General features: G+C 48.5%; 1 protein-coding gene across 4 annotated transcripts in view; it reads left to right on the forward strand.

The window, feature by feature from the left end:
• The window catches only part of MIB2 (MIB E3 ubiquitin protein ligase 2), a 725,636-nt gene that overhangs the window by 270,250 nt on the left and 428,180 nt on the right, over positions 1-27,206 (forward strand). For all 4 annotated transcript variants that reach the window (XM_069610141.1, XM_069610142.1, XM_069610144.1 and 1 more), the window contains one exon: positions 7,631-7,793. In XM_069610141.1, the coding sequence (XP_069466242.1) occupies positions 7,631-7,793 (163 nt within the window). The remainder of the gene's footprint in view (positions 1-7,630; positions 7,794-27,206) is intronic.

The raw sequence follows: 27,206 nt of genomic DNA on the forward strand, positions 1-27,206 counted from the left end.
CAATGAACCTTTTTGGCACTCCATCCCTTTAAATGTAATGAGTACATTTTAACGTTGTAGCCACATGGCCACATCTCTGATTTACCTGACCCCCAGCATCCGCAGACAACGAGGATTCCAGAATACCCCTTTGTTTGGGAGTTTGAAATCTATTGTGGCCTCATTCGTTACCACCCCTTAAGACGAGGTGAGGCTGGGTGCTCTGATCAGACTCCCAGTATCCTAGGACTCCTTCGCCTCGCAGACCTGGACCCCAGAAGGATTACGCTCCTGGCTCTCAACCATCCAGTCCTGTTTTTATTCTTACATTCTGGGGTGGGTAGTTTTGCGCTCCCATCTGATCTGTAGCACATGATTTTTCTCACCTGTTAATGGCGCTGATTTTGATTTCTATAAATCAAATGTGTATCCAAGGCCTGCCCATGGGTTTTACCCAGGCATAGAGAGAGCGAGCACGCACGCACGCACGCACGCACACACCTCTTTTAGCACTTGAATTATTTCATCATGAGCGTTGTTAATGGACGCACTTTTACGCCACCCCTTTTGTATTGAGCAGCAGGGGGCTGAGTTTCTCCTGTTGAAATCGTGACCATGTGTGTGCACATATGGAAGTTGAATGCTTAACCCACGCACTTCTCTTGCTATCGGAAAATACATATATACATTCCACAGGGGGCCCCGGCTGTTTGAATACTGCATGCACAATGTTTCACTGATTCTTTTAGTTTATTTGAGGGAGACCCATTTTGCCTGGGAATACAATACATTTTGTTACACAGAGTCAAGGCCAATGCAGTCGGAGTTCTTTCTATAGAGTATATCGGACGATATGCGCCAGGCACTTTTAAGTTTGCCACAATCATGTTATGTCTCACTATGGACTTCATTACGGGTTTGGCAGTATCAGTGCTAATACCGCCAAACTGAATTACCATTAGCGCATCATTTTCATATGGTTTAGAGATACTCTTATTGCCTTTTTTCGAGGCCCATGGGGCTCTTTTGGAGCAAGGCGGAATTTCCAAATACGGTAATACTGCCATTGTAAGGGGAGGTAGTACATCAACTACCTGGCGTTCTTTCATATATGGGTGATCAAATCCATAATTGTACGGGACAGTAAATCAAGCGTTAATCCGAAATACTGCTTGTTTTACCATCCCCACAGGCTATGTCTTGCTTGTGATTTCTTTTTTTACTTTTTTTAATAAGTTTTCCAGTATATCTATAACTGATATGATTACCAAGATGTTGGCAGAATGCCCATCACAATAGACGTTTTCTTTCAAAATGTAAAGTGGCTCTTTCACAAAATAAAGTTTTAGTTAAAATGGGTGGTCAAATTGCACATTATATACACCGTTCAGTTATTCTTGTGTGTAAGAGGCCAGCCAGTATATAAGATATCCACATACATGGGTATAAATAAGAAGTGAGCCTTTCACCTTTTTGGCATTCGGGTTCCTTGAGCTGTATAAGCAAACCGTGAATCATGTTTAAATACATGGTGTTTGTGTAAGCGGTCATCGCCTTTAGGACACTGAATACAAAACAAAACGTGTATAATCTGATGTATAGTCGGCCTTTGGTAGAACAGTCCTTCAGCTTGGAGGTGGATGTGGTTAGTGGTTCACAGCACTTACATATTTAATGATCCGTGTGTAGGGAACCGTCAATTCTAGACAGTCGATTATAGAAATAAATATGTCGAGTTGGTCATGCAACATTATAGGAGTGCTGCCAGAGGCAGTGTATTCAAGTTTGGATTACATGGTGTACTTAATAAGGAAATTAACGGGTAATGGATTCCACTGGACCAGAGCGCTTAATGGCCCACTATAATGTAATGGTCGCCATGTCTGTAGGCAGCCTTTGTATGATGGACAGTAGAACTTTCTGTGAGAAATACAGCTGCATTTACCGTAGCAGGATAATAAATGCAGTTTTACTTGTAAGATATTGCCTTAAAAATAGTGTTTTGATGTTCACCTGAAAAGCCTGGTGTTTGCAGACTAGCCAGGTATTCACCATGGGGAGTTTGAGATTTTTGGGGACAGACCGAGGGAGGGAGAGAGAGATGGACTGCTGAAATAGTGGTTGAGTTATTGTTGATTTTATTTTTTTTAAAGACACTGCCTTAAGATGTGTCTTGGATGGCCACTTTACTGAGGAAAACGGATGCGCTGTGTAAGTTTAATGTTAAGTCGGTAGACTGCGATATATGCCTATTGAAATGCTCTGCCTTTAATAACTTGCTGAACTTGCCATGGTGTCCATTCTGCAGCGCATTCCGTAGGCCAACTTCTGCCATCGCTATGGAATGCCCCATATCTCTGGTGCACCCAAGCCTTGCAGTTTAAGCACATATGCTGGCATTTGACACACTGAGGCAGAGCTGGTGCTTTCTTTGGGAGGTTACGCCTATATCTCTGTGCACGAGTGAGCAGACCTTCAACTGAGTCCCACAGCTGCACTAATCGGGGGTGGGGGGGGGTAACTTGGGCTGTGGCCTGACGGAGGTGCAAGCTGCAAAGTGTTGACTCTAGTAAACAAGCTACTGCATACACTGCAAAACCAAAGTACAAGGAGTAGGTTGGAGTAAGCCACTGATGCACAAAGTGTGATGAGTCTTGATGCTGTCTCCTTAGAGGGTACAATGTTCTTAGCCCATCTCTGGTAGTTGCAGGATTTGTGAACTCTACAATTTGTTTTATATCGAGACATCAGGATCAAATCGTACCCTAAGATTTTGGTAGCTTGCGAGGTCGGCCCGCGCATCCCATGGTGACTGGAAATCTAAGATGTGGAGGGGTTGGGTGGGGTGTGTGTGTGTGTGTGTGTGTGTGTGTGTGTGGGTGGGTGTGGTTTAAATGCCTGGGCTTCTAATACTAGTATCTGTGCTTTTGCCCCATTTAGAGGAAGTATGCTGTTCATCAACCATAGATGTTTACATGGCAGTCCTGGATCACTCCCTTATCCCATTCCTATTTCCCATTCCTATTTCACTGCCAGTTCAACATCTGGCGATACTTGGACCTTCATTTATAAGGCCCTAAATCCTGGGTCGACTTCCACATGAGAGTTCTTTAGCTTCGATTGGAGGCAGAATCAGGCATGTGGTGTTAAATTTACAGTACTTTCTCAAGCCTGCTGATCAGCCTCTTTTTCGGGCCATGGCCCTGTGGTCATTGCCAGTTTTCTTTGCTGTGTCTATAGTTTCTGAACAGATGCTCTCTGCCTTTAGCTGTTTCAGGATCCCCTCTGGTTCTTCTTGCATGGTTACCCTGTACTCCTTTCCTTGATGCTCGAAGACCAGTGCGAACGGGAATCTCCACCGGTAGCATATGTCTCTTTCCCGGAGCCACTGGGTCAGTTGGCGACATTCCCGTCTCCTATTCAGCATCAGTCATGACAGGTCTAGGATTTGTGAACCTTCAAAGGTTATGTCCCCTGTCATTCTGACTCTTTGGGGTATGTCCATTTCCCTTTTGAAATAATGGCGCTTCGCTAGGACCGACCTAGGGCCGTTGGGTGGACCCACTGCACAGTGATCTCTGGGTTGCGTGGGCCATCAAAGAGTCCATTGATGAGCGACTTCACTCGTTGCTCAAGGGCACCAACGGATTCAGCCTGCGGTTCCTTTATGCCCATGATTCTGATATTGAGCAGTCATTCCAGATTCTCTTGGTCCTCAATCATCAGGGCGACGTTTCTCTCCTGTTCTAAATCCTGCATGCAGCCTTCTGTTCTTATTTCAGTCAGGTCCGCTGACAGTTGGTTATTTTCAATCAATGCTAGCTTTTATTTGACCTTGTCGACCCTCCCTTTCAGGTCGGAGATTGCCCCAGTTAGAGGAGATCGGTTCATTAAGAATGGTCTAAAAGCATGCATACGTCTGCCTTCGTGGAGCCTTCTTTGTGATCACCCGTTAGAGTTAGGGTGTCATCTGTTTGAGCCATTTTGGTATCGGCTGTGTCTCTTGCTAAATACTGTCCTTCCAGAGCCCTCCGCTAGTCTTCCTCCAACTCTCTGCGGGTGAGCCGCTTCTCTAAGCAGAGACTTGGGGGAGGCGGGGGCGGGGAGATCTTTATCCACTGCAGGCGCTTCCCTCCGGAACAGCCTCCCTGCGCCTCTCTGTCTTGAGCCGGATATCCTTAAGTTCCAGAAACTCCTCAAGACTTTTCTGTTTGCCTCCCCCTTCTCTCCCCCTCTCCCCTACTAACCGCCTCTTTCTGCTCTCTCGCTCTTTCCTCTACTTCTGCTCAGTTTTGCTGCCTGGTGTACCCTCAGAGCCTCACAGGTCCCAAGATTTCCTCACCAGTCTCCTGCACTTTCCCCTGGGCCTTGCACTTGCCGCAGCACTCCTGCACTTCGGTTACGACCCATGAGAGTGGTATCTCTCTGCACAAAACCCATGTTCTGACAGGACTGGGTGCAGTTGGTCCCTATTGCTCACCCCCACCCACTTCCTGTTGTTCTCCTGCATGATCTGAATGTACCATGCCTAGTAAGATAGTTTGTATTGTCCTCCCTATGTCTTTCCCCTCCCATGCATGGTTGCACTTAATCAGTCAATTAGTTTGGCCATGTGGGGTCCAGTGTGTGATAGCTAAGGCTGTCTGTCTTGGGCCTCTGGTGGCTCACGTTCCGGTCGGGGGGTGGCAGGGTTCTGTGCGCTGCCAGTGTTAGCCTCCACTGTTGGGTGTCACACTTCTGCTTGCGCAAATGCACCAGCATGTTTTTTGTGTTTGTCGGTGGTGACTGTTTGCTGTTCAGCCAAGGAGATGCAGGCCTGTGCGTGCTCCTGCTGGTCGTTCTTCGTATTCCTGCGAGCCAATGAGGCTGTGCCAATGGTTCCGACTCAGCACAAGCCTTCCTGTGGTCACGGTTATGTGGCCTTCCCCCTGTTGGTCGAGGGCCCCTAATTTGCCCCTGATAATGGTTGTGGGGCTGAGGGGCCAGGGACCAACGGATCCTGTAATGTCCAATCACACTCTGCGCCCTGCACTATGTAGGGCCACGTGCTGGGCCCTCTGTGTGACCAGCGGACCTTCAGCTATGTCCAGCTGCTTGCTGGGCCACACGCTGTCTGACGTGCTTGGCTAATTAGGGTACTGGCTTCGCCCAGATTATGGGGGAGATGGACCGTTCTCATGGCTTCTGGAGGGTGCGTAGGTCAGTGAAGGCCTTCCACTATGGCTCTCCGGATATGCAGGCTGCAGGAAATGCCATGGATGGTTCTCCCGTGTAGTCACTTATTCTGCTGGCCCTTTCCCCTGTGGTATAATATATAATTGTTTTTTTATAACGCGCTTAATACCAAAGAGGTTTCTAAGCGCGGACCCGTGATTCAAACCTGTGTTGTCTTGCTTCCAACACAAGCATGTTGCCGCTGAGCTATACTACCCGTGCCAAAATGTGCTCAGGAGGGCGGGCATTGTCACTGACCTTGCCGTTGAAGTCAAAACTGGCCTGGGCCGGCGGGAACCCCCGAGAACCGTACGACCAGGGCTGTTCCCGGTTCACCAGGCTGAGTGGTCAATGCTTCAGCCCCTTTTTTGTTGACGCAGGGTGCCGCCCGGGTGCCTCCGGCAAACCTAATCGCCCACTCTGCGGGGTCATGGGCACCTGTGGTTGTCACCTTCGTTGACCGCCGGGCTGCAGGAGGCCCTGTGTGGCTCTGCTCTGCTGGAGGCACTGCAGGCCACGGCACACTTGTCGATATCTCCTGGGCTTTTGCACTGATCTGCTCCAAACTTGGGGAGCTGCTTTGGTACCTTTTCCGATTGCCTTTCCTGACTTTTCACTGCATTCGCTCCACAGTTAATGCACTTTTTCCTCAGTTTCTTTGCTTTTCATCTAGGGAGACATTGGATTAGTCTATTCCTCCTGCATCCCTGGTGGTCTCCTAAGACAACCAATTTTAAACTTGACTCTGGCATCTGTGGGTAACCATTGGAGGGCCTATTTTTGCCCTGAAATATAGTCCCTCGTCCGGGCCCTCATCAGATTCTGAACCCATATGCCCCACTATTGCTGAATTAAATGTCTCGACATACCAACTTTCCAGAACGGTGGCCTGGCCTGTCCTGAAATAAAGCATGCGCCAATTGTGCATGCTCGACGTGGTGGCAGAGACAGCACTAGAGAATGGAGGGGAAAAGGGGGCAGTCGAGGGTGAAGAAAAAGCTTAAAGGTTCGGTAGGCGGGATAGAAGGAAGTTAGGGTGAAGGGGTGGAGTAGCCGAATGGAAGGGAGCAGGCCTGGGGTGTAACCGGGGGTTGTCCTCTGCATTGAAGGCAGGTAACGAGGAGAAGTAGGCTCTGAAGTAGTTTAGAAAATATTGATTCCCGCAGGGCTAAAGCTGGGTGCGGGGAGCAGGACTTTGACAAAGTGGCCAGGACTTTGACAAAAGTGGCCTATGGGAAAATAACATAGATCCTTCTGAGTCAGTTGAAGTTGATGCAACAGATTGCAAGGAAGACCACAATAAATGGCATTTCAATCAACCATGAGTTGGTGGGGGCACACACATTTCAACCTCTGACTTTCAGGGGTCAAAGGGCAGGATGCGCCTAAGGCGGGACAGCTGAAAATACAATCACTTAAAAATGTTCCTCATTTGCACTGAGCTGAGTTCCACCAAAACCCTGAATTTGTGAATGTCTTTAATTGCAACATCTGGGGTTAGGAAGGTGGTGATGTGTTAGACGGGGGAGTTTATGACCTTTTATTTTCCTGGCATTCAGCTGGAGCCCTCTATCCTTAATCCGTTGTTAAATCATATTAAGGCAGGTTTAGAGGACTTTGAACTGGGCAGGGTCACCATCTCCTTTGACCTAGATCTAGATAATGTAATCGAGTGGCAGCTCAACCCAATGGACCCATTCAGGTAGAGATGGCCATGCCATATAAATGTTAAAGACAAAAGGGAAAGTGGGGACTCCTAAGGGGGATGCCTCACAGTTGCTTCGGTGAAGAGAGATTCTTCTCTCCAAAGCTATTGCTGATCATCTCAGAAAGATTCTAATCACAAAAAAATGGGTATCCCTACAAAATATCACCACCAAAAATATCGTACATATGGCCGTTTGGCTCGCCATAGGCGATATTTTTGGGGGGGATAATTTGTGGGAGCAGGGGTTGTATAATGTAGGGGTTGCGGGGGTGTCCCCCGCAGGGTCCATGGGTCAATATTGCTGCAAAAATATGGCGATATTTTTGTATCGTGATATTTTTGCGGAGATATTAACACATGGAGCCGAAAAATGTCCATACAAAAATTATAAAGTTCTCATTTAAAGGGCCCCACTACCCCAAAGGATAGTCGGCTATATAAATCGATATTGACCCCAGATTTATGAACGTTCGTGCTACAACATAATCTCCTCATTTCTGCTCAGTCTTTGTTCCTAATCTACAATTATTCCATAGCAGTATCTCTCACAGTAACTGTGCAGTACCTCTTCTACTGTGATTCCATGTTTCACAAGGTTGTTATGGTGTAGCTCAAGGTGAGCACTGCAAGTGCCCTAGACACTGCCCCCTAAGGTAGCAAGTTAGGATTTTTAAGTCTGCTTTATACTGATGAAATTGATGAACTCTCTGGTTTCCCCTTGCTCCGCAGGCCCTCGGACATATTGGGAAGGTCATCAAGGTGTTTGGTGATGGCGACATGAGAGTGTCGGTGGATGGCCAGTCTTGGACCTTCAACCCTGCCTGCCTAACCTCATACAGGCGTGAGGAGGATGCCAACCTCATGACAACCGAGAGTGCCCAGGAGCCAAAAGGTATGGACACCACGTTGTGTTTTGTGTTCACCCACTATATAGGTATTAAATCAAGCAAACACCACTGCTGCAGTACTGTAGAGCCGGGGAACTATGATGACTAATAGATCTGGGGAGATTTTCGGTGGGACCGTTGTGGTTTCCTTATTGTTAACCATCTCTGTGGTATAAAACTGTGTTGGTCAAAATACATTGTCTCCTTTTAACTAACTTTCGTAGCACCCATCTTTTTTTCTGGTCAGATTGCTTTTTGGATTCTGGACTTGTTGCTGACCGGGAAAACTCTTCAGTTCTCCCTTAAAGCTGCAACAGAATTTGTATGTGCTGTTCCCAGTAGTTGGTGCGTCTACTAGGGTAGAGACTTTACAAAAGGGCCCACTATGAACCAGGTAAGGTCTCATGACCACCGTAAAATTATTTCTCAAAGTTCTTTGTGTGTTTCCCTGTGAAGAAACACATTTTTTGTCTTTTCGGTTTGCTTCCAGAGCTCACAAAAGGTCCTTTGTACAAGTTGGATGGAGTTCTGACTGGATGCCTCTCCCACCCAGTCCAATCCGTGTGTGTGTGAAAGTGTGTGGAAAAAAGGAGTGCAAGGTAGGCCCAAAAAATCAATCCCAGGAGCAATTAAAGTGCAAATGTAGCAAGAAAAACAAAAGTTTATTACATGCAGTCTCGGCGAGGAATAATACAAACATCTTTCAACGTGTTCTCATTAAACCGACATTTAGATAGGAGTGAGTGGCATCATTTCGTTGACTGTGTTTCTAGATTAATGTATATGTTTGGACAGTGGTTGCTGTCCCCTACACATTTATATATAATATCTATCCCTACAGTCCAAACCTACCCCTCGTGACCACTATTGACCTCCCCTGAAAAATTTATTAATAATCAGGTTATCTTGCTTCTCCATTCCTAATTGGTTGCTGTAAATTCTTACATTTTGCAACATGCAAATTAATTCCCCATTGGCCATGCAAGCTCAAGTGTTCCATTGTTGGTTTCTTTCCCCTTTAACAAACGCAAACAGGGAACATGTTCAACACAGAATTAACTTCTTTGTCACCAAAGACCTATATTGCAACACACACGGGGGATGTAAGCATACTAAGCTCACCCTGGGAACCAAAATGACCCCAGGGAGTGGTGTTGCACCGCCTGTCTAACAGGGATAGAAGGAGAAAGTTATATCTCTCCACTAAACTCAGAAATGAATCAAACAAACCTCATATATGCATGATCTACAATAAGGTATCTCTGAATCCATCCGCTGTGCCACAGCACAGACTCCCACATTAGCAGCAAGCAAAAAACATGGCCATTTTAGCCAGCCATCAGACAGATTGGTTCAAAACAATAAAAAACAAAACCAAATTAAAACAAAAGGGGCTAGTTGTCGTAGGACCAACCCATCAAGCATTTCAGGGGGGATTTTTTAACTTTATTTTACACACCCTCAAGTGTGCAAGCATGTCATTTATCCAGAACTTAATCATCTTTTTACATTAAGCCACAAGCGACAATGCCCATAAAAATGAACACTCCATCTGATATTTATTTTTTATTTATTTATTGGATATTTGTAAGGTACCAAGGCACCACAAGCCAAAAAAAGGGGGGGGGGAACGAGGGAGAAAGATAACAATAACGGTCCTTCTAGGCCTTGTGACATTTGGATCGTGCAAGTGCAGTAATAAGTGCAAGGTAGAGTGCCGAGGGGTGGCGGGGGAGAGCCGGTCTACGCGAAATGCGAAGTGCTAGGGTGAGAAGGAAATGTAAGGTAAAGAGGAGAGAGTGCAAATGAAAGTGGGGGGGAGCAGGGAGGGAAGAGGTGCCCATAGGCTACCCAAGTGCTAAGGGTAGGCCAGGAGAGCAATTGCTAGGGATTGAATGGGGTTTCAGGGGGTGAGGGTCCACATGCTAAGTGTGAGGCAGGGGGTGGACTAGGCGGGGGGAGGTGGGGGCTGATGCCCTGCAGAACTCAGAGGGAACCGCAGCAGACTGGGGGTGTTGGCAGGGGAGGGGTAGATGGAAGGAAGAAGAGAAAAGAAGCGTCTTGAGGAGCTTATGGAACTTAAGGAGATCCGACTCAAGCTTGAGCGGGGCAGGGAGACCATTCCAGAGGGAGGCTTCTGCGGAGGAGAGCGATCTACCCCCCACTCTCTGCCTAGAGAAGTGTCTGATCTGCAGAGAGTTGGAGCTAGAAGACAGAAGGGCTCTAGCAGGGAGGTGTTTAGGGAGAGAGAGTTGGATGTAGTCGAGTCCCAGCCCCCAGAAAGCCTTGTGGATGATGCAGTGTGTCTTGAACTTTATCCTAGCAGCAACTGGGAGCCAGTGGAGAGATTTTAGGGCTGGAGAGATAGTCTCTGGGCTTGAGGCCAATGATAAGTCTTGCAGTCCTATTCTGAATTAGTTGAATGAGGCAAAGGGAGGATAAAGCAAGATTGAGAAGGAGGCTGTTGCAATAGTCCAGCCTAGAGAGGACTAGTGCTTCTGGTGGAAGGTGAGGAAAGGGAGAAGGCCTCTGAGGAGGTGCAAGTGATAGTGGGCCTTCTTAGCAAGGTCTGCAATGTGAGGAGAGAAGGAGAGAGAGAAGTCAAAGATAACGCCAGGGTTTTTTGCTTCACAAAAGGTTGAAGGGGGGGGGACTGATGGAGGTTGGCCAGGGGGTAGGAGGCAGCTAGGGTCCCAATGAGAAGGAGCTCAGTCGTACCGACATTAAGGCAGAGATCATTGGCAACACACCATTCCTGAATAGCAGTAAGTCTGGATGAGATAGGAGGAAGAGGAGGCAGCAGAGGAAAGCTTGAAGGAGAGCTGCGTGTTGTCTACATAACACTGGAAGTGAGGACAGAAGGAGGCGATCAGGTGGACCAGAGGGGCAGATTAGATGTTGAAGAGCAACTGCGAGAGGATAGAGCCTTGAGGGGCGCCGCAGGTGGAGAGAGAAAAGGGCCCAGTTGAATCTGGGAAGGTCTGTCGGAAAAGAATGAGCTCAACCACTGCCAGGCCCATGAGCCAAGAATGACAGAGCCGATTTGTCAGGGTGGCATGATTGACCATGTTGAAGGCAGAGGAAAGATCCAGAAGGATGAGAACGAATGGAGAGTTGGAATTGAGATTTGAGAGCTAGACTTCGCAGGTGTTCAGTAGAGCGGTTTCTGTGCCTCTGGCTGCTGGTCGTGGAGACAAGCAACCGATTCAGTGTGTTAGATCAGTTGGGAGATGACCATCATCTCCAGGAATTTGTCCAGGAAGGGGGTAATGGAGATAGGGCGGTAGTTAGCTGGGCAGGAGGGGTCGTCCGAGGGCATTTTGAGGAGAGGATGCACAAGGGAGTGCTTGAGGGGTAGCGGGAAGGATTCAGTGGCAAATGAGTGATTACAGAAATCAGCAAAGGCTGGCGCAAGGAAGGCAATGGTGTCCTTGATAGTTCTGGAGGAGCAGACGAGGACCAGTTTGGAGGAGACCTTCATAGAGAGGACTTGTCTAGAGACCTCATGCAGTGCTTTTGGCTAGAAAGAGGAGATTAGGAGGCAAGGGAGGCCTGAGAACTGGGGAGGGTCTAGGTAGGGGAGTAGAGGAGAGTGAGGACATTATGCTCTGAGATTTGGTTAAGAAGAGGGAGGCCAGTGAAGTACAGAGTGTCACGACATGCTACTGGAATCCGCAGGAGCTGATGCTGATCCCACAGGCCCTTTACAGAAGTTCTCTGCCCAAATCTTAATTTACAGCTGAATTGAGACCCCCTGGGAAGGGAAAGGGGTAGTGGATAAAATAACTTTAGACACTGCTGGCTCCCGACCTCCTATGCAGTAAAATAAATACACCAAATTACTTACTCCACTCAAGTATATATATTTCTGAGGCTTGTGGAATCTGCTTAGATCACATGCTGTGCATAGGCTGACATCTAGTGGAAGCGGCAGAGTATTACAGTTGTTGTTTTCAAAACTCGAAAAGGGACGTCAACAGGGCGTGCCAGTAATACTGTCCCTAGTGTGACGTCCACTGTACCCATGATCCCTCATGCGTCGAGGTCCCTCAGATAGTTTTTTTTCAGCCATGCTAGACGGACGGGTATAGCGGAGTTCCTTTCGGCGATAAGCCATTAACTTTTCACAATTAAGATAGTATTTCATTCTATCCTTTCATCGACTGTCGAAACACCACGCCGGTGAAGAAAGAAAACTGCCCGTCGGAGACCACCGTGACGGACCATTCGGCTTTGGAAGGCTGCCACGGTCCTTGACCCAGACAGTAGGGAGAGAGGGGGGAGGCCACTTTAGAATGCATATTCTCCCCTTCCTACATTTTGTTCGCCCAGCTGCCATTTCCATAACCCATAATTATGAAAAATACACGAAATAAATTTTGCCCTAAGTGTAACCAAAAATTCCTGTGGGTGGACAAACACTTAGTTTGTAATTTGTGTCTCCCAAGAGACCACGTCGAAACATCTTGTCGAGCGTGCAGGCTCTTCAAGCCTAAGATGTTAAAGGACCACTCCACGACACGCTTGGCCCACTACGCCAGGCAACTCGAGGCCATGGAGGTAGAGGGAACCTTTTAGCGATGGCAGCGACGCCCTACTTTCGGACGGCGAGGGCAACGGAGTAGCTTCAGCTACTCAAGTGCAGACCCCTGACCCCGTACGACAGGCCGGCGGCCATGATGTGGGGACTACACCCGGCGACAGCAGCGCTACAAAAGCACACACCACCAAGCACATAAGCCCCAGTCGAGATTCGACAAAGGAGTCAAACACTCAACAACGTTCGACACCCGGAGAAAGGTCCACCGAGTCCCGGTCCTCTGGGCAATCTCACTCAAGATCGCCACACAACAGGTTCAACCGTCGAAAGACGGCAAGGGTGTTGCTCGAAAAACTCCTTCCGAAGGTCGATCGTCTGCGGACAAAGCCTCGGCTCCCACACCCGAAATTCGACACTCGACGTTGGATAAAGCAGCAGGCCCCAAGAAGTCTGAAACAATCCTCTGGGCCCCAGGGTGGGGAAAAACATCATAGGAAGTCATCTAAAATCCCTCATAGGGACAAGAGCCCTCCTAGAGAGAAGACGCCACAGAAGGGAATATTATCCAAGGCCATAGAAAAACCTAAGGTCTCTAGACCTAAAATTATACCTTCCACAGAAGAGGACTTGGGTATTTCCCCTCAGTCTATTGTAATCCCAAGTTCAAAGGAATGGTCTTCCCAAAATATTGATAGGGTAATGCGAAGAATGACCTTCATGGCCAATTTTTATGAAAAAAACCCCAGATTACTTTCAGCGTTTCCACTCCATTCCTCCCACCTCAGCCCCTTCCGGCTCTCAAGCCTCTGCCTTACCCACTCAACCCCTTTGTAAGAGGTCTCGCTCTAATGTCCCCTTACAAGGTACGGTTATAGATTTATTTGACCCTGAAATATAACAAGAAGACCAAGAAGAGCTCTCCTTTGTGGAGGCATCTGACCCTCAACTTAATGAAGAGGATACAGATGAACCTTATTATGGGGATGACTCGGACCTAGAGACAGAGCAGGAGGCTAACATGTACTCCATAGATGCCCCTCTTAATCAAGACACTTCAGTTGTCGATTCCCCTATCGATAATCAACCCCTCCTCAATGAAGTATTAGCCAAAGCGGCCGAACACTCCCAAATTGACACAGGAGGTACAGGAGGATAGAGACTTCACAAAACAAATAATGGGGGACAAAAAGACAATAACATTACTTTCATCCGCCCCGGAGCTACTCAAATCACAACTAGCTCTGGTGGCAGCAGATGGAAGGACCGTATCTACCGTATCTACCTGTCTCCTTAAATCAAATTTCGATGCAGCGGACAATGCCGGAAGAGTCATTGCAGAGGCAACTGTTATAAAGAGGCATGCATGGCTGCGCCAGTCAGGCTTTAGGCCACAAACACAAGCCACTCTAATAAATATGCCAGTGGAACCTAACATTCTTTTCGGTAAAGCCGTGGAAGACGCACTAAAAACAGAAAAGGACGAGTATGACACTCTAAATTCTTTAGGCCAGCTCACAAACAAGCTTACTGCTCAGAGAGGTAACAGTAATTTTCGCCGTTTTCGGGGCCAAAATTCACAAAGAGGATCTGGCTACAATCAAGGCCAAGGCTCCTCCTGGGGGAATAATCAAGGACAAGCCTTCCAAGGCTATCCCACAGGACAACGCAGAGGTCGTGGTCGGGGCAGAGGCCCTGCTCGAGGTGGCACCCTGTTAGGGAGAATTCTCATTCTATGACTAATTTCCCTTACCTAGTGAGTCCCTCAGCAGCTTTGCTGGATCTCTGGAGTGATTTCTTTCCACTTGGTAAGAGTGTGAGCTTTTCCCCCACTCTTACACCTATTTTGCTATGTGCCTGGTACCTGTTTTTAAGATTGTGAGCTCTGGAGTACACCACTTCAGTAGCACCCTTCTTGTGTGTCACACAGCACCTTCAGTGCAGTGACACAGGGTTGTTATTAAGACTTCCCACCGACTACTGTCCCCCAGAAAAGGGTAAAGTTACCATTAACTTTACTTAGTCAAATTTAACCCCACATCCAGTACACACCATCTTACATGGAGTGCTGGAAGGGTTAACTATTAACTCTTTTTAGCTGTACCTCCTAGAGCATTGTTTCACTCTTTTAACATTTAGACATGGCTGGTGGTATCTACCCTAAATTTCTACTGCGGTTATCTTATATAACCGTGGTAACATTGTAGGCTATTGTGTTAGCCTCAAACTTAAAACCGCTTGACCAAATCCTTTTTCGTTTGGCTCCGGTGCGGTTTATTCGCCATTTCTTTTTGTTAAACTCCTTCTTGTGTTTTACTTTGCGTGGCAAACAAGAGTTGCCTTCTTTGTTCACTGTCTTTTGGCGGGCTTCTACCTAGAAGCCCTCCTCAAGGCGCCTGGTTGTCGAGGTGGGCTGAATGTGAGGGAGGGGTGTAGTCACTCCCTGCACAGGGTATCCTAGGAAACCCAAGTCGCACTTTGTCATGATTGGGCAAGGTGGTTGTCCGGGCTGGACAACCCCCCTGCTGGGTGATTGACAGCCAAGCTGTGCGAATGGGGGATTTTTGCATAAAAGCCAGGTCTCTTGGGCTGGAAGTCAGAGAGTTGCCACTGGAACTACAAGGAACCGACGAGAAGTGGAGGAGAGGTCGACTGCTGCAACTACCCCGTACCGGTGAAGCCCTGCTGCAGTCCTGAGCTATCTACCCTTCAACGACTAAGAGGAGATCCAGTCCGGAGTCGTCTTCCCTTGAGCCTGGTGGGGATAACCAGCTCATCTTCTTCAGCCAGAGGTCGCCTTCGTGGTCGAAATCGCTGCACACTGCTGTAGTGGTCCGGATAGCCACCTGAAGAACATCTCCTGTTTTAAGGAGCTCACCTTTTATTCATTTTCGCTGCTGCCGGCCTCATCCCTGTGTGGTGCGGACCCCCTCATCGGCCTTCTTCGTGCTGAAGCTGCAGGAAAGAGTGGGTCTGCAGGAAACCAACAGGAACAACTGCCGCGGCACCAGCTTCGTTCTTTGAGAAAGGTACTGTGTCCTGTTTGAGGAATTTTGGGTGAAATCCCTATTTCTCTACTTTAAGGCTTGTCCTTACTTTTCCCTCCTCCTTATAACTTTTGATTCTGAACATTGACAATATCAAAGTACTCTTGGCAACGTTGAATCTCGAACTGTCCGACTGTGTGATCCTCGACAACAGGTACCCGGTGTCACTTGACTTTGCCTCTTGAATTACTTTCTATGTGTGTTCTTCGATTCTGTCTGCCTAACCAACATATTGCTTGTGATTTTTGCCCCCAACTCGCTCTGGGTATCTTGGGTGCTAAGTGTGTTTTTGCCCCAGTAGCATTTCTTGCCGCGGATACGCGTTTATCTAGTCAGACCTTCCAGGATTTTGCGGCATGAAATGGCAGATTTTGCGGTATGAAGTGGCAAATTTTGCGGCACAAACCTTTATTTATTGCTGCATTTTTGCGGGACATTTTGTATTAACTGGAGGGTTTAAGATTGCCACATTGCAGGAAATAGGCAGAGTGCAAGGCTACAACAGAGCCAGGGTATCATTATTATGTATCTTTTGTATTAATTTAATAGGAAGAGTCCCAGATGTCTCTGGCTTGGCAGAACAGTGTTTCATTTGGCTACATTTCTGGTTTACTGTTCATGCCTATTTAATATTATTAACTAAATTGATCATTATCAATTGTAATGCTGAAAATATTCCCCTTCTATGTTCTCCAATCCCCCAAACACCCACACACCTCTCTCACCAACACACATCTCACCAACTCTCCATCACAACTTACATTTCTTAATCTCTCACTCTGTCATACAAATACTGACGTGCTATGTCACACTGTCAAGTCACAATTTGCACTGCCCAGCCCCTGCCACACTCCAAATCATACTCCCAACTCACACCTTACACTCTACAATGCCTCCCGCAATATACAGTCCTTCATTCTTTTGTGCTGCTTCTGCATCTTGCATCCTTTCTCCCATTCTATCGCACTCTTCCCTCATCCTTTTTCCCAATCTGTAGCTCACTGCCTCTTTCTGGCCATCCGCTTCCTCTCTGCTTTCTGGCTCACTGACCACACGCTCCCTCTACTTTCTGTACCTCTGCTCGCTCTCAGATTTCTGGCCCACAGCATCACTGCTTCCTCCGCTCTCTTGTGCAGCGCTTCCTCCTCTGATTGACTGCTCTCCCTCTGCTTTCTTGCCTATCACTTCACATCTCACCCATCACTCTCCCTCTCTCTCATAGTGTAACCATTTTTTAATTTTTTTTAAATGTAGATTTTGACCCAGTTCATCAAATAATGGGGCATTTAAAAAAAGAACGGAGGATATGCTATTTTTAGACAACCCATTTTTGGAAATGAGCAGGTCACCTTATTCTCAAAGGTGACCGGCGCATTTTCACAGGCTTGAGCTGTAGCGTAAATTGTGCGGTGGCCAGCTGCCTTGAATGGTGTTCTGGGTTGTTTGACCGAAGTGTAATTATTTGCAGCGGAATTGACCGTAGTCCATTTTGCTGCGAATTGATTTGCACTTCAGCCAAACAACCCAAAATGTACCTTTCACCAGCACCCCACCCCCTCCCCAACTTAACTGCTTGGTCGCTGCTGCTTCTCCTGCAACCCTGCGGTGCCAGATCCGTCCCTCTAACGCGGGTCGGATCCGACTCTGCAGGGTCCCTTTTTCGTTATTTTCTTTTTTTTCTGTCCCCGCCTCCAGTTTTGAGGAAAAAGGGGAAAACACTTCTGCAACCACCCTAGAACAAAAATACTTAACATGGGGAGCGGGTGACCCCCCCCCCCCCGCAACACATGTTCAGTATTTATAAAAATCTATCGAATAGTACTGGACGAAATGGGTCAAATTGTAACATTCGATAGATTTTTGTCATCAAAATGGGCAGTACTTTGAATAGAATCGCTCTCCGGACAGTGTTCTGCAAGCTCCCAGCACCTTTCACAGGGACAGGCCCTCCAGGTGCCTGCCGCTGTAAAATGTGACCCAAAAAATGCATTTTCATTCTGTTTGAGGAACCGAAATGCAAGCGACACAGCAGCGGTTCAAACCTTAAAAGAAATGCATAACAGGGTCAGGAAAGATCCTGTCATGCAGTGGCAGCCCCACATCCCGTGTGCATAGGGTTGCCTACAATTTCTGCACACTTAAAAGTGCATCTTGCTTGGAAATGAGGGATGCGCTTTTAAATTGACAGAAACGCCACTTTATTTGATGAAGGAGGTGAAAAAGGCCATCTGAATGGGCACGCATATAAAATGTGCCCATTCATGTGTCCCTTATGGATTGGGCTGCACTTTTTTGGGGCGCAAGTGATGAGATGTGTTAGCGCATTTCATTTCTTGTGTAAAAAACAGTTGAGAACCTGGCACCCTGAGTATTATTTTTTTTAAAACAGTAATTTTTGCAGATTACGTAAAAAAAAAAAAAAAACTTTTAAAGATAATGTTTTTGCACAAAACGGCTGTTTTTGCGGCATTTTGCGCAAAACGGCCGTTTTCGCGGCATTTTGCGGGATCGCAAAATCGCTATAAGCTGGAGGGTCTGTCTAGTAGACCGAACTGTCAAAAAGTGATCGCAATTGTATTCAGGTTACCGAGTTCTGTTTCGTAACACCGGTCCATTCAAACACAGGGTACTTACCTCGAATAGTACTGTACAAAGTGAATTGGTTAGTTGTAGTATATTTTACGTGTGGTTTTTGAATTAATAGAAGTGCTGTGTTAATAACAAATGGTTTAAAAATAAATGTACTTATATTTTTTACCTGAAACCTTGAGTCAGTGTTTGCTTGAGTCACAGTAATTGTGGTCCCTTTGTGTAATCTCTGCTACTGCTCATATACTCTTGAGATAACCCTGGCTGCTCCACTACTGCTACCACTTTAACGTAGTAGCACAGGCTTGTACCAACGGTAAAACTTGTAATACCACCTGTAGCCTTAATTGTGTGTAGTGGTCCCTAAGGGCGCTGCACAGGATTCTGCCTAACACACCCCACCTCAGAGCAAGTGATATTCCGCTCCAGGTACCCTCCCATGCATCTCCAGTAGGAGGACGCATTTCCAACTTCACCCACGCATGGGAGGGTACCACCTCGGACAGATGGGTGCTGTCCACGGTAGCAGGGGGCTACTGTATAGAACTACTTTGACGTCCTCACGACCACCCCCACGACAGAAGATCCACTCAGAACATCATCAGCGGATCCTTCTAAAAGAGATAACTACACTTCTATTAAAGGACGCCATAGAAGTGGTCCCAGCCAACCAGGTAAACTGGGGTATTTATTTAACATACTTCCTTGTGCCATAGAAAGATCTAACAATGCGCCCTGTATTGGATTTACGCCCTGCAAACAAATTTGTCAAGCCACAAATGTTCCGCATGACTACGCTACCAGAGGTAATCATGCTACTAAAAAAGGGGCATTACACTGCAACACTGGACAAGAAGGATGCCTATTTTCATATTTCAATGTTCCCTGCGCACAGAAGATTCTTGCGTTTCAAGATAGAGAACAAGCACTACCAATTCAAAGTGCTGCCTTTTGGAATAGCCTCAGCCCCAAGGGTATTCACAAAGGTACTGGTGGTAGTGGCAGCGCACCTGCGCAGGGGAGCAATCCCAGTGTACCCTTACCTGGACAACTGGCCCATAACAGGGGAATCGCCTCTGATTTGCAGAGAAAACATCCAGACAACAATCAACCTCCTCTTTCGATTGGGCTTCTCCATCAACGGGAAAAAGTCAAGCCTAGTGCCAAGCACTTCAAAACAGTTCCTAGGAGCTGTCTTAAACACAGAGGAAGGGTTGGTCTTTCCTTCAGAGGAAAGAGTAAATAATTTGTTACTGCAAATACCACAATATCAGGCCGGCCGCCAGATAAGGGTGCGCAAAGCAATGCGTTTAATATGTATGATGGCATCTTGTTTTCACCTGGTTCCACAGGCGCCTGCGTCCCTTACAGGATTGGTTGGCGAAACAGTGGTCTCAGGCAAGCGGTCAGTGGGAAGATCTAGTGGTCGTTTCACCAACACTGGTACAAAATCTTTGCTGGTGGATGAGAGAAAACCTAACGAAAGGGAAACCTTTCTACAAGCCAGAGGTACAGACAGTGGTCACAACGGACGCCTCACTGGCAGGTTGGGGGGCTCACTACCTTCACCACGCAGCTCAGGGTCTGTGGTCTCGCACTGCAGCTCAGAACCACATCAGTGTGCTGGAGCTTCTGGCAGTATTCAAAGCCCTTCAGGCATTCAAGCCCCATTTAACAAACCTGTCGGTGCAGATCCTGACAGACAGCACTACAGCAATGTTTTATGTCAACAAACAGGGGGGTACACGTTCTCCAAATCCGTCCAGATTTGGAAAGAAAATCTGGAAATGGGCACTCCAACGTAAGATGTTCCTGTCATCACAACCATGTTCCAGGGGAACTCAACGCGCTAGCAGACTCATTGAGCAGAGATCCCCTACCAGAGGATCACAAGTGGCGTCTACACGAAGGAGTCGTAGAACACACCTTCCCTCAATGGGGTTTCACAAGTATAGACTTATTCGCCACAAGCAGAAATCGTCAATGCCCAGACTTCGCGTCCAGGTTCCCACAGCCAAGCTCCAAGGGGAAGGCCCTATGGATGAGCTGGTCAGGGAAATGTGCTTACCAAGACAACTGTGATATCCACATGTGCGCAAACTGGTGATGTGCGATCCCATCAAGCTCCTGTGCCAGTACAACCTACTCACCCAGCATGAGGGACTAACGGTGCACCCACAACCACACTCAATGAACATGGCAGCATGGCTCCTGAAGTCAGAGTTCGGGCATCTCAATCTACCGCAAAGATGCATGGATATCTTGGATATCTTGGAAGAATCAAGAAAACCAAATGCTGGGAACTGTTATTTTGACAAATGGAAAAGATTCGTAATTTGGTGCCAGACTAAGCAGATCAACCCCATAGATTGTACTCCTTCTAACATTATAACCTATATGCTCTACTTGCTAGAAACAGGGTTAGTGTTCAACTCGCTAAAAGTCCACCTGGCGGCCTTGTCAGCATACACCACTTCCTATAATAAGGTCTCATGGTGGAAGGTACCAGTCATTGAGGCATTTATGGAAGGGGTAAAGAGACTCCACCCTCCAATTTCTAACCCACCGCCAGGTTGGCACCTCAATGTGGTACTCGCTAAGCTCATGGGACCCCCATTCGAGCCTATGCACAAGTCTAGTCTCAAACCCCTGACTTATAAAACTGCCTTCTTCATAGCTATCACTTCCATAAGAAGCGTTGGTGAAATTCAAGCATTGTCAGTGCAGGATCCTTTCTTTACTATACATAAGGAAAAGCTGGGTTTATATACTCACCCTAGGTTCTCACCTAAATTAATCTCCAAATTTCATGTAAACCAGTCTATTTAGCTACCAGCTTTCTTCCAGGAGCCCAAAAACTCTGCTGAGGTAAAACTCCACACACTAGATGTGAGGAGAGTGATCCTCTACTACTTAGACAAGACCAGACCACTAAGAAAAACAGATCAACTGTTTGTCTCCATAGCGCCATGTCTGCATCTCTAAGAATGCCATCTCTAGGTGGATAGTCGGATGTATACAACTGCTATTCCCGATCAGATAAAACACTGCCTTTTACGCCAAAGGCCCACGCCACAAGAGGTACTGGAGCCACTCTGGCTTTCATTGCAAATGTCCCTTTAAACAGTATTTGCAAAGAGGCTACATGGAGCTCAATGCATACTTTCACTCGGCAGTACTGCATTGACACTCCGTCCAAGACGGATACACAAGTGGGACAAGCGGTTCTAAGACATTTATTCGCTCATGCACCTTCTCGCATCCGACCCCCCCCCCTTCTTCCACTGCTTGCTAATCTATGCACAGCATGTGATCTCAGCAGATTCCTCAGTAATGTATCCTCAGAAGGGATACATTACTCACTGTAATCGTATTTCTGATGCTTGTATCTGCTTAGATTCACATGCAACCCACCCTTTCTCCCCTCGGAGAGAAGGTACATGAATGCTTATGAGCTTGTCTAATACGTATCTGCCTGGATACAACTGTACTCGCGCTACACCTCATGCTACCTCATGTCGGAAAAATAATCTGAGGGACCTCGACGCGTGTGGGATCATGGGTACAGTGGACGTCACACTAGGGATAGTATTACTGGCACGCCCTGTCGATGTCCCTTTTTGAGTTTCAAAAACAACAACTGTAATACTCTGCAGCTTCTACTAGATGTCGGCCTATGCACAGCATGTGATCTAAGCAGATACAAGTATCAGAAATACGATTACGGTGAGTGATGAATCCCATATCTTGGTTACCAGTTAGCCCCAGCTATTTGGCCAGAGCCTTTGGTAAGGGAAGTGTTTTGCAGTCACCTTTAACTTTATGATGCTTCTGAACCTTCCTGTGGTGAAAGGCAAGTGCTCAATTGTGTACTAACTAACTTTCTAGCTTTAGAACCTTTACACAAAGTCTCTTCCTTATTTCCAATAGTTAATGTCCTTCTTTACTTGCTAAAGGACAGTCTTCTCCGTGCTTGCCGAAGTACTTATTCCTTTTAAAAACCAATTAAGCTTGTTTGTCTTCACTGTATTTTCTGAACGTTCACTGAGGACCTTGAACGTGTCTGAAACTGGTCTGTAGATTTCCTCAAGTGCTCCTGTGCAAAGAAAATACCTTTAATTAAATTGCTACTGTGGTGTGTGTAGTCCTCCTTAATTCTTGGAAAATAGGGAAACGGTTCATCCTCGAAATATTAACACCCCCGCCGCTCCGGCTAAGCGCGCTGAAGAGCTTAAGTCATTTTCACCCTCTCGTTACTCTCTGCAAACACGAACGCTGCGCTGTTGCGGCAACCGAGCTAACAAACCGTTGACCAGCTTCTCTTTCTCGGAACATGCTTCTCGCACGAACGCAATGCCACCGCTGCTCAGGCAAATTGCATCGAAAGCCTTTAGATCAGCTTCACTCTGTCTTGGGAAACGCTGCCATCTGCTATCCCAATTGCTACTCGCCGCGTGCATGGAGTAACCAAATGCCTCTAGACTTCACTACAACACTTTCTTTGAAAAACACGCACTGCAACTGTTTAGCTCAGGAAGTTCACACTTGTGCTTGCTCTTCATGACATTTTTAACACCACTTTACATTGTAAACAGATATACTCAAGCTGAGGTACTCCGTTCTGCTGCTTATCACTGCTAAGCAACTTGACACTCAAATGTACATTCTCTATTAATGCTGCAACATGAATTATTTACAGATCAGTTTTAACTTCTGAAACTGACACAAACTTCCAAATTGCTGCGCTCCCACCTGTGGCCTTCTTATTTATCGAACCTCATGAACTGGAATCAACTTCGAGGGGACTGGGTCCTCCGACGTATTCCATATCTATGACAGTAATCACCACAGCTGTGCTGCTTCGGAAAATCTTTCTGCGTCCTGTGTCGATGACGTCGAGGGCCTCCGTCGAGCCGACGTCACCGGATGTTATAAGTAGGACGCGCGACGCCCGTAGCCTCAGTTCCGTTTTTTCTGCGAACGTGATCGCTTCGGAGATCTCGGCGCGCCTCGGTTCTACTGAATCCTGTTCTTTGAACCTGTTTGTTTGTGTATTGAAATGTTGTCTTTGGCTTCTTCCACCCCGTGGTCGGGTTTTAAGAAGTGTCGGGTGTGCGGGTCCAAGATGTCGTTGACTGACATGCACAACGCTTGCCTCGGGGAGGACCACGATACGGATGACTGTGTTGACTGCCAGTTGCTTACAACAAAGGCCTTGCAGAAGTGTAAGAAGAAGCTGTCGGTGGGTAAGGTGGCCAAGCCACAGAAGTCGCAATCCACTGGACTTTCGACAGACAATTCAAGGGGCGACTCCCCGCATTGTCGTCGTGAGTCCGGGGGGGGTCTCGGTCCAGGAGTCGGTCTCGCCATTCCTCTGCCTCTTCAAGGAACTCACGGAAGCGCCGTCACAGGTCGCCTTCCCTGTCTTCATCTGAGGACTCTGCCGGTCGGCGGGTTGCTTGTCCCAACAAGCATTCCACTCCAGAGGAATGGGATTCCTTCCGAAAGGAGATGATGGCGATTTTTCAATCCCAGGGCTCCGGTCCGTCTGTGCCGTCGAAGGATGCCGGCCGTGACCGTACTACAGAAACCTCTCGTACGCCTTTGGGCTCGAGCGGTCGTCGCGACCACCGGGCGCCTTCGAGGTCCCGGTCGGACAAGGATGGTCCCTCTAGACATGGCCATTCCAGGTCGAGGGACTCTCTCAAGGCTCCGCCTCCGAGGAAGTCGTCGTCGCCAACGGCGCCCAGGCTGTCGAAGGACACGCTCTGGGCTCCGCCCTCGAGGCCTGTGTCGAAGTTGTCGGCGCCTCGCTCGATGCTGATTCCGTCGACGCCTTTCGAGTCTGCTTTGTCGGAGGTACCCCGTGGCACGGTGCAACCCCTCCGAAAGGCTCTGGCCAAGGCTAAGAATGTCTTTGTCCCTTTTTCTGTGCCCTCTTTCCAACCTCTGGATTATATTTCTGAGGGGGATGAGGGATCTGAGGAAGGTTTGGTGCCCGAGGAGGTGCCTGACCAGATTGTCTGGTCACAGCCAGATTGAAAACCTGCGTCAGTCACTGCACGATGCCAGTGGTCTGGACACCTCTCCGGAGGTGGAGTTCTGTCGGCCTGAGCCTGGCACCCATGCCGAGTCCTCGTACCGGCACCTTATGTGAGGGTAACGGAATATTTGGGGTGATCTGCGCCACCTGTAGATTTTCTGCAGGATGACCTGACGGACATCCTCGACCAAGGTCCTCCAACTGACCCGGTACAGCCATTCCATATGGCTTTGCAAAGAAGGGTGGCTGCAGCTTGGACTGCTCCGGAGAGTCTCCCGGCAGTGAGCAAGTATTTGCTGCAAAAATACCGCCCAGCCAGTTGTGACCCCTGCTACTTGACCATGCACATCACTCCGGAGAGTTTGGTGGTGCAGGCGGCCACGGCCCCAGCAAAGCAGGCGTCGTACCCTACCATCCCTCCTGCTAGGGACGACAAGCGTTTTGATGGCTGGGCGAAGAAAGTGTTTTCTTCAGGGGGTATGGCTTTACAGGCAGCCAACTCCGTGTGTGCCTTGTCACGTTTCACGCACACTCTGTGGAACTGTATTTCCTTGGCGGCTGAACATATTCCCGAAGCGGAGGAACGGGATGGTTTTCTTGCTATTGTACAGGATGGCAAGGATGCCATGTGTGAGGCCGTTCAGTCGGGTGTGGACATGGCAGATTATGTCAGCCGGTCCATGGCGGTGAGCACCGTAATATGCAGGTTTGCGTGGTTGCGGAAGTCAGGGTTTGCTCCTGATGTGCAGGCCCGGCTCCTCAACATGCCCTTTGATGGTGAACATCTTTTTCGCAGCAAGGCTGACGAGAGCCTTGAGAGGTTGCAGACCTCCAAAGCTGCAGTGAAGGCGTTGAGCGCTGCAGTTCGCCAACGTCTTCCTTTTCGTCCTAGAGGACATCAATGGAGGGGAGGTTCCTTTCGATATTGCTCATCCTTTAGTAAATCGAGAGGAGCTGCAAGTCAAAGGGGCCACCGTAGGAGTGCCAGAGGTGGAAAACAGGGTAGTCGAGGTGCCAAGGCCGCTCGGGCAGTTGCCTCTTTGCCCACAGGCACTGCCACAGCCACGTCAGCTCAGTCATGAGGCCATGTCCCATGGTTCGCCGGTTGGGGGAAGACTGGCGCAGCATCTTGTAGAATGGCGTGCCATTACTTCAGATGTGTGGTTCTGGAGATCATAGCCCACAGCTACTGTCTTCCTTTCCGGCAGAGGCCTCATGACAATCCACCAGGGAATCTCTCTTTGAAGAGTCCGTACCCGCTCCTTGCGCAGGAAATAATCCCTGCTGGAGAAAGGCGCCATAGAACCGGTGCCTCTAGCGGAGAGGAACAAGGGATGGTATTCCCCTTATTTTTGGATTTCGAAGAAAGACGGGGGATTGAGACACATCATGGACTTGCGCGGGTTGAACAAGCTCCTCAGGAAGGACAAGTTCAAGATGGTTACTCTTTCTCAAGTCCTCCAGGCCCTTCAATTTCAGGACTGGTTGGTGTCTCTTATTTTCATGTGCCGATCCATCCAAAGCACAAGAAGTACCTGAGGTTCGCGGTTGGCGACTCGCACTTTCAGTTTTGGGTCCTGCCGTTCGGATTGACCTCCGCCCGAGGGTATTCACCAAGCTCATGGTGGTGGTGGCAGCGTATCTCAGGAAAGGGGGGGATTCACATCTACCCCTACCTGGACGATTGGTTGATCAGGGCGCGCTCTCCCAAGCAAGTCCTGGATCATCTGTCCGTCACCTGCCACTCCCTTCACAAGCTGGGCTTCTCCCTCAACTTAAAGAAGTCCCATTTGACGCCAACCCATCAGCTCCAGTACATCGGAGCAGTGCTCGACACTTCCCTGGGGCAGTGTTTTCCTCCCCAGGTGAGGGTTCATCACATTCAGCAGATGGTGCACAAGTTTCAACACGCCCAGAGTCTCCCGGCGTTCGAGTTCTTGAGGTTTGCTTGGCCTCATGGCATCCTGCATTCTTCTAGTGCGGAGGCCAGGTTGCAGATGAGATCTCTGCAGTGGGCCCTCAAGATGCAGTGGTCGCAGTACTCCGGCAGGATGTCAGACCTCGTTCGGGTGCCGCCCTCCGTCGCCCAGGACCTTCTGTGGTGGGCCGTTGACGGCAATCTGATGAAGGGGGCTCCGTTATGGCTACCCTGGCCGGAGTTGATGATCGTGATGGACGCATACCTCACAGGCTGGGGAGCTCATGCCAACGAGTTGACAGTTGGCGGTCGTTGGTCTCCGTCGGAGTCCAGACTCCATATCAATCTGTTGGAGCTGCGGGCCGTCAGGCTTGGCCTGAAGGCTTTTCTGCCGACTGTGCGTGGAAGGAATGTCCTGATTCTGATGGACAACAGAGTGGCCATGCACTACCTCAACAAAAGGGGAGGGGGCAGGGTCACTTCCTCTGTGCAGGGAGGCAATGCAGCTCTGGTTCTGGGCCATCCAGCAGGAAGTTTCGATCTCGGCAGTTCATCTGGCCGGAGACGAAAACGAGACGGCGGACACTCTGAGCAGGCAGAGCGCAATCTCTCACGAGTGGGAGCTGGCTCAGGTGATTCTCCTGGAGATCTTCGCCCTTTGGGGGACCCCTCAGGTGGATCTCTCTGCCTCCAGTGTCAACCGGAAGTGCGAAAGGTTCTGCTCGCTGGAATTTCCTCCAAAAGGAGCCTTAGGAGACGCATTTGTGGTGGAGTGGTCCTTCCCACTGCTGTACGAGTTTCCTCCAGTCCCCGTCATCCCGCAAGTGCTGCGGAGGTTATGGAGGTTCGGTTCCCGGATGATCCTCATTGCTCGGCTTGGGCTCGGAGGACTTGGTACCCAGACCTTCTCGACTTGTCCATCTGCCCTCCACGTCGTCTTCCCTACCGAGACGACCTGCTCTCACGGGAGGGGGGGGTCAGGTTCTCCATCCAGAGGTCAGATCCCTCAACCTTCACGCTTGGCTTCTGAAAGGTTGAAGTATAAGGATTGGGACCTCCCTGAAGACGTGATGGAGGTGCTGCTTTCGGCCAGACGGCTGGCAACAAAGTCCCTGTACCGTTGCCGTTGGAGAAAGTTCTGCGACTGGTGCTGGGTTAAGAATGTGGATCCTTTTTTATGTGACATTCCTGTAGTTCTGACTTTTTTGCTTTCGTTGGCCCACAGGGGCCTGCAAGTGAGTACTGTTAAAGGTTAGCTGGCGGCGCTGTCTATATTTAAGCGCT

The sequence above is a fragment of the Ambystoma mexicanum genome, chromosome 8 (genome assembly GCF_040938575.1).
Source record: "Ambystoma mexicanum isolate Mex_15411 chromosome 8, UKY_AmexF1_1, whole genome shotgun sequence".
NCBI lineage: Eukaryota > Metazoa > Chordata > Amphibia > Caudata > Ambystomatidae > Ambystoma > Ambystoma mexicanum.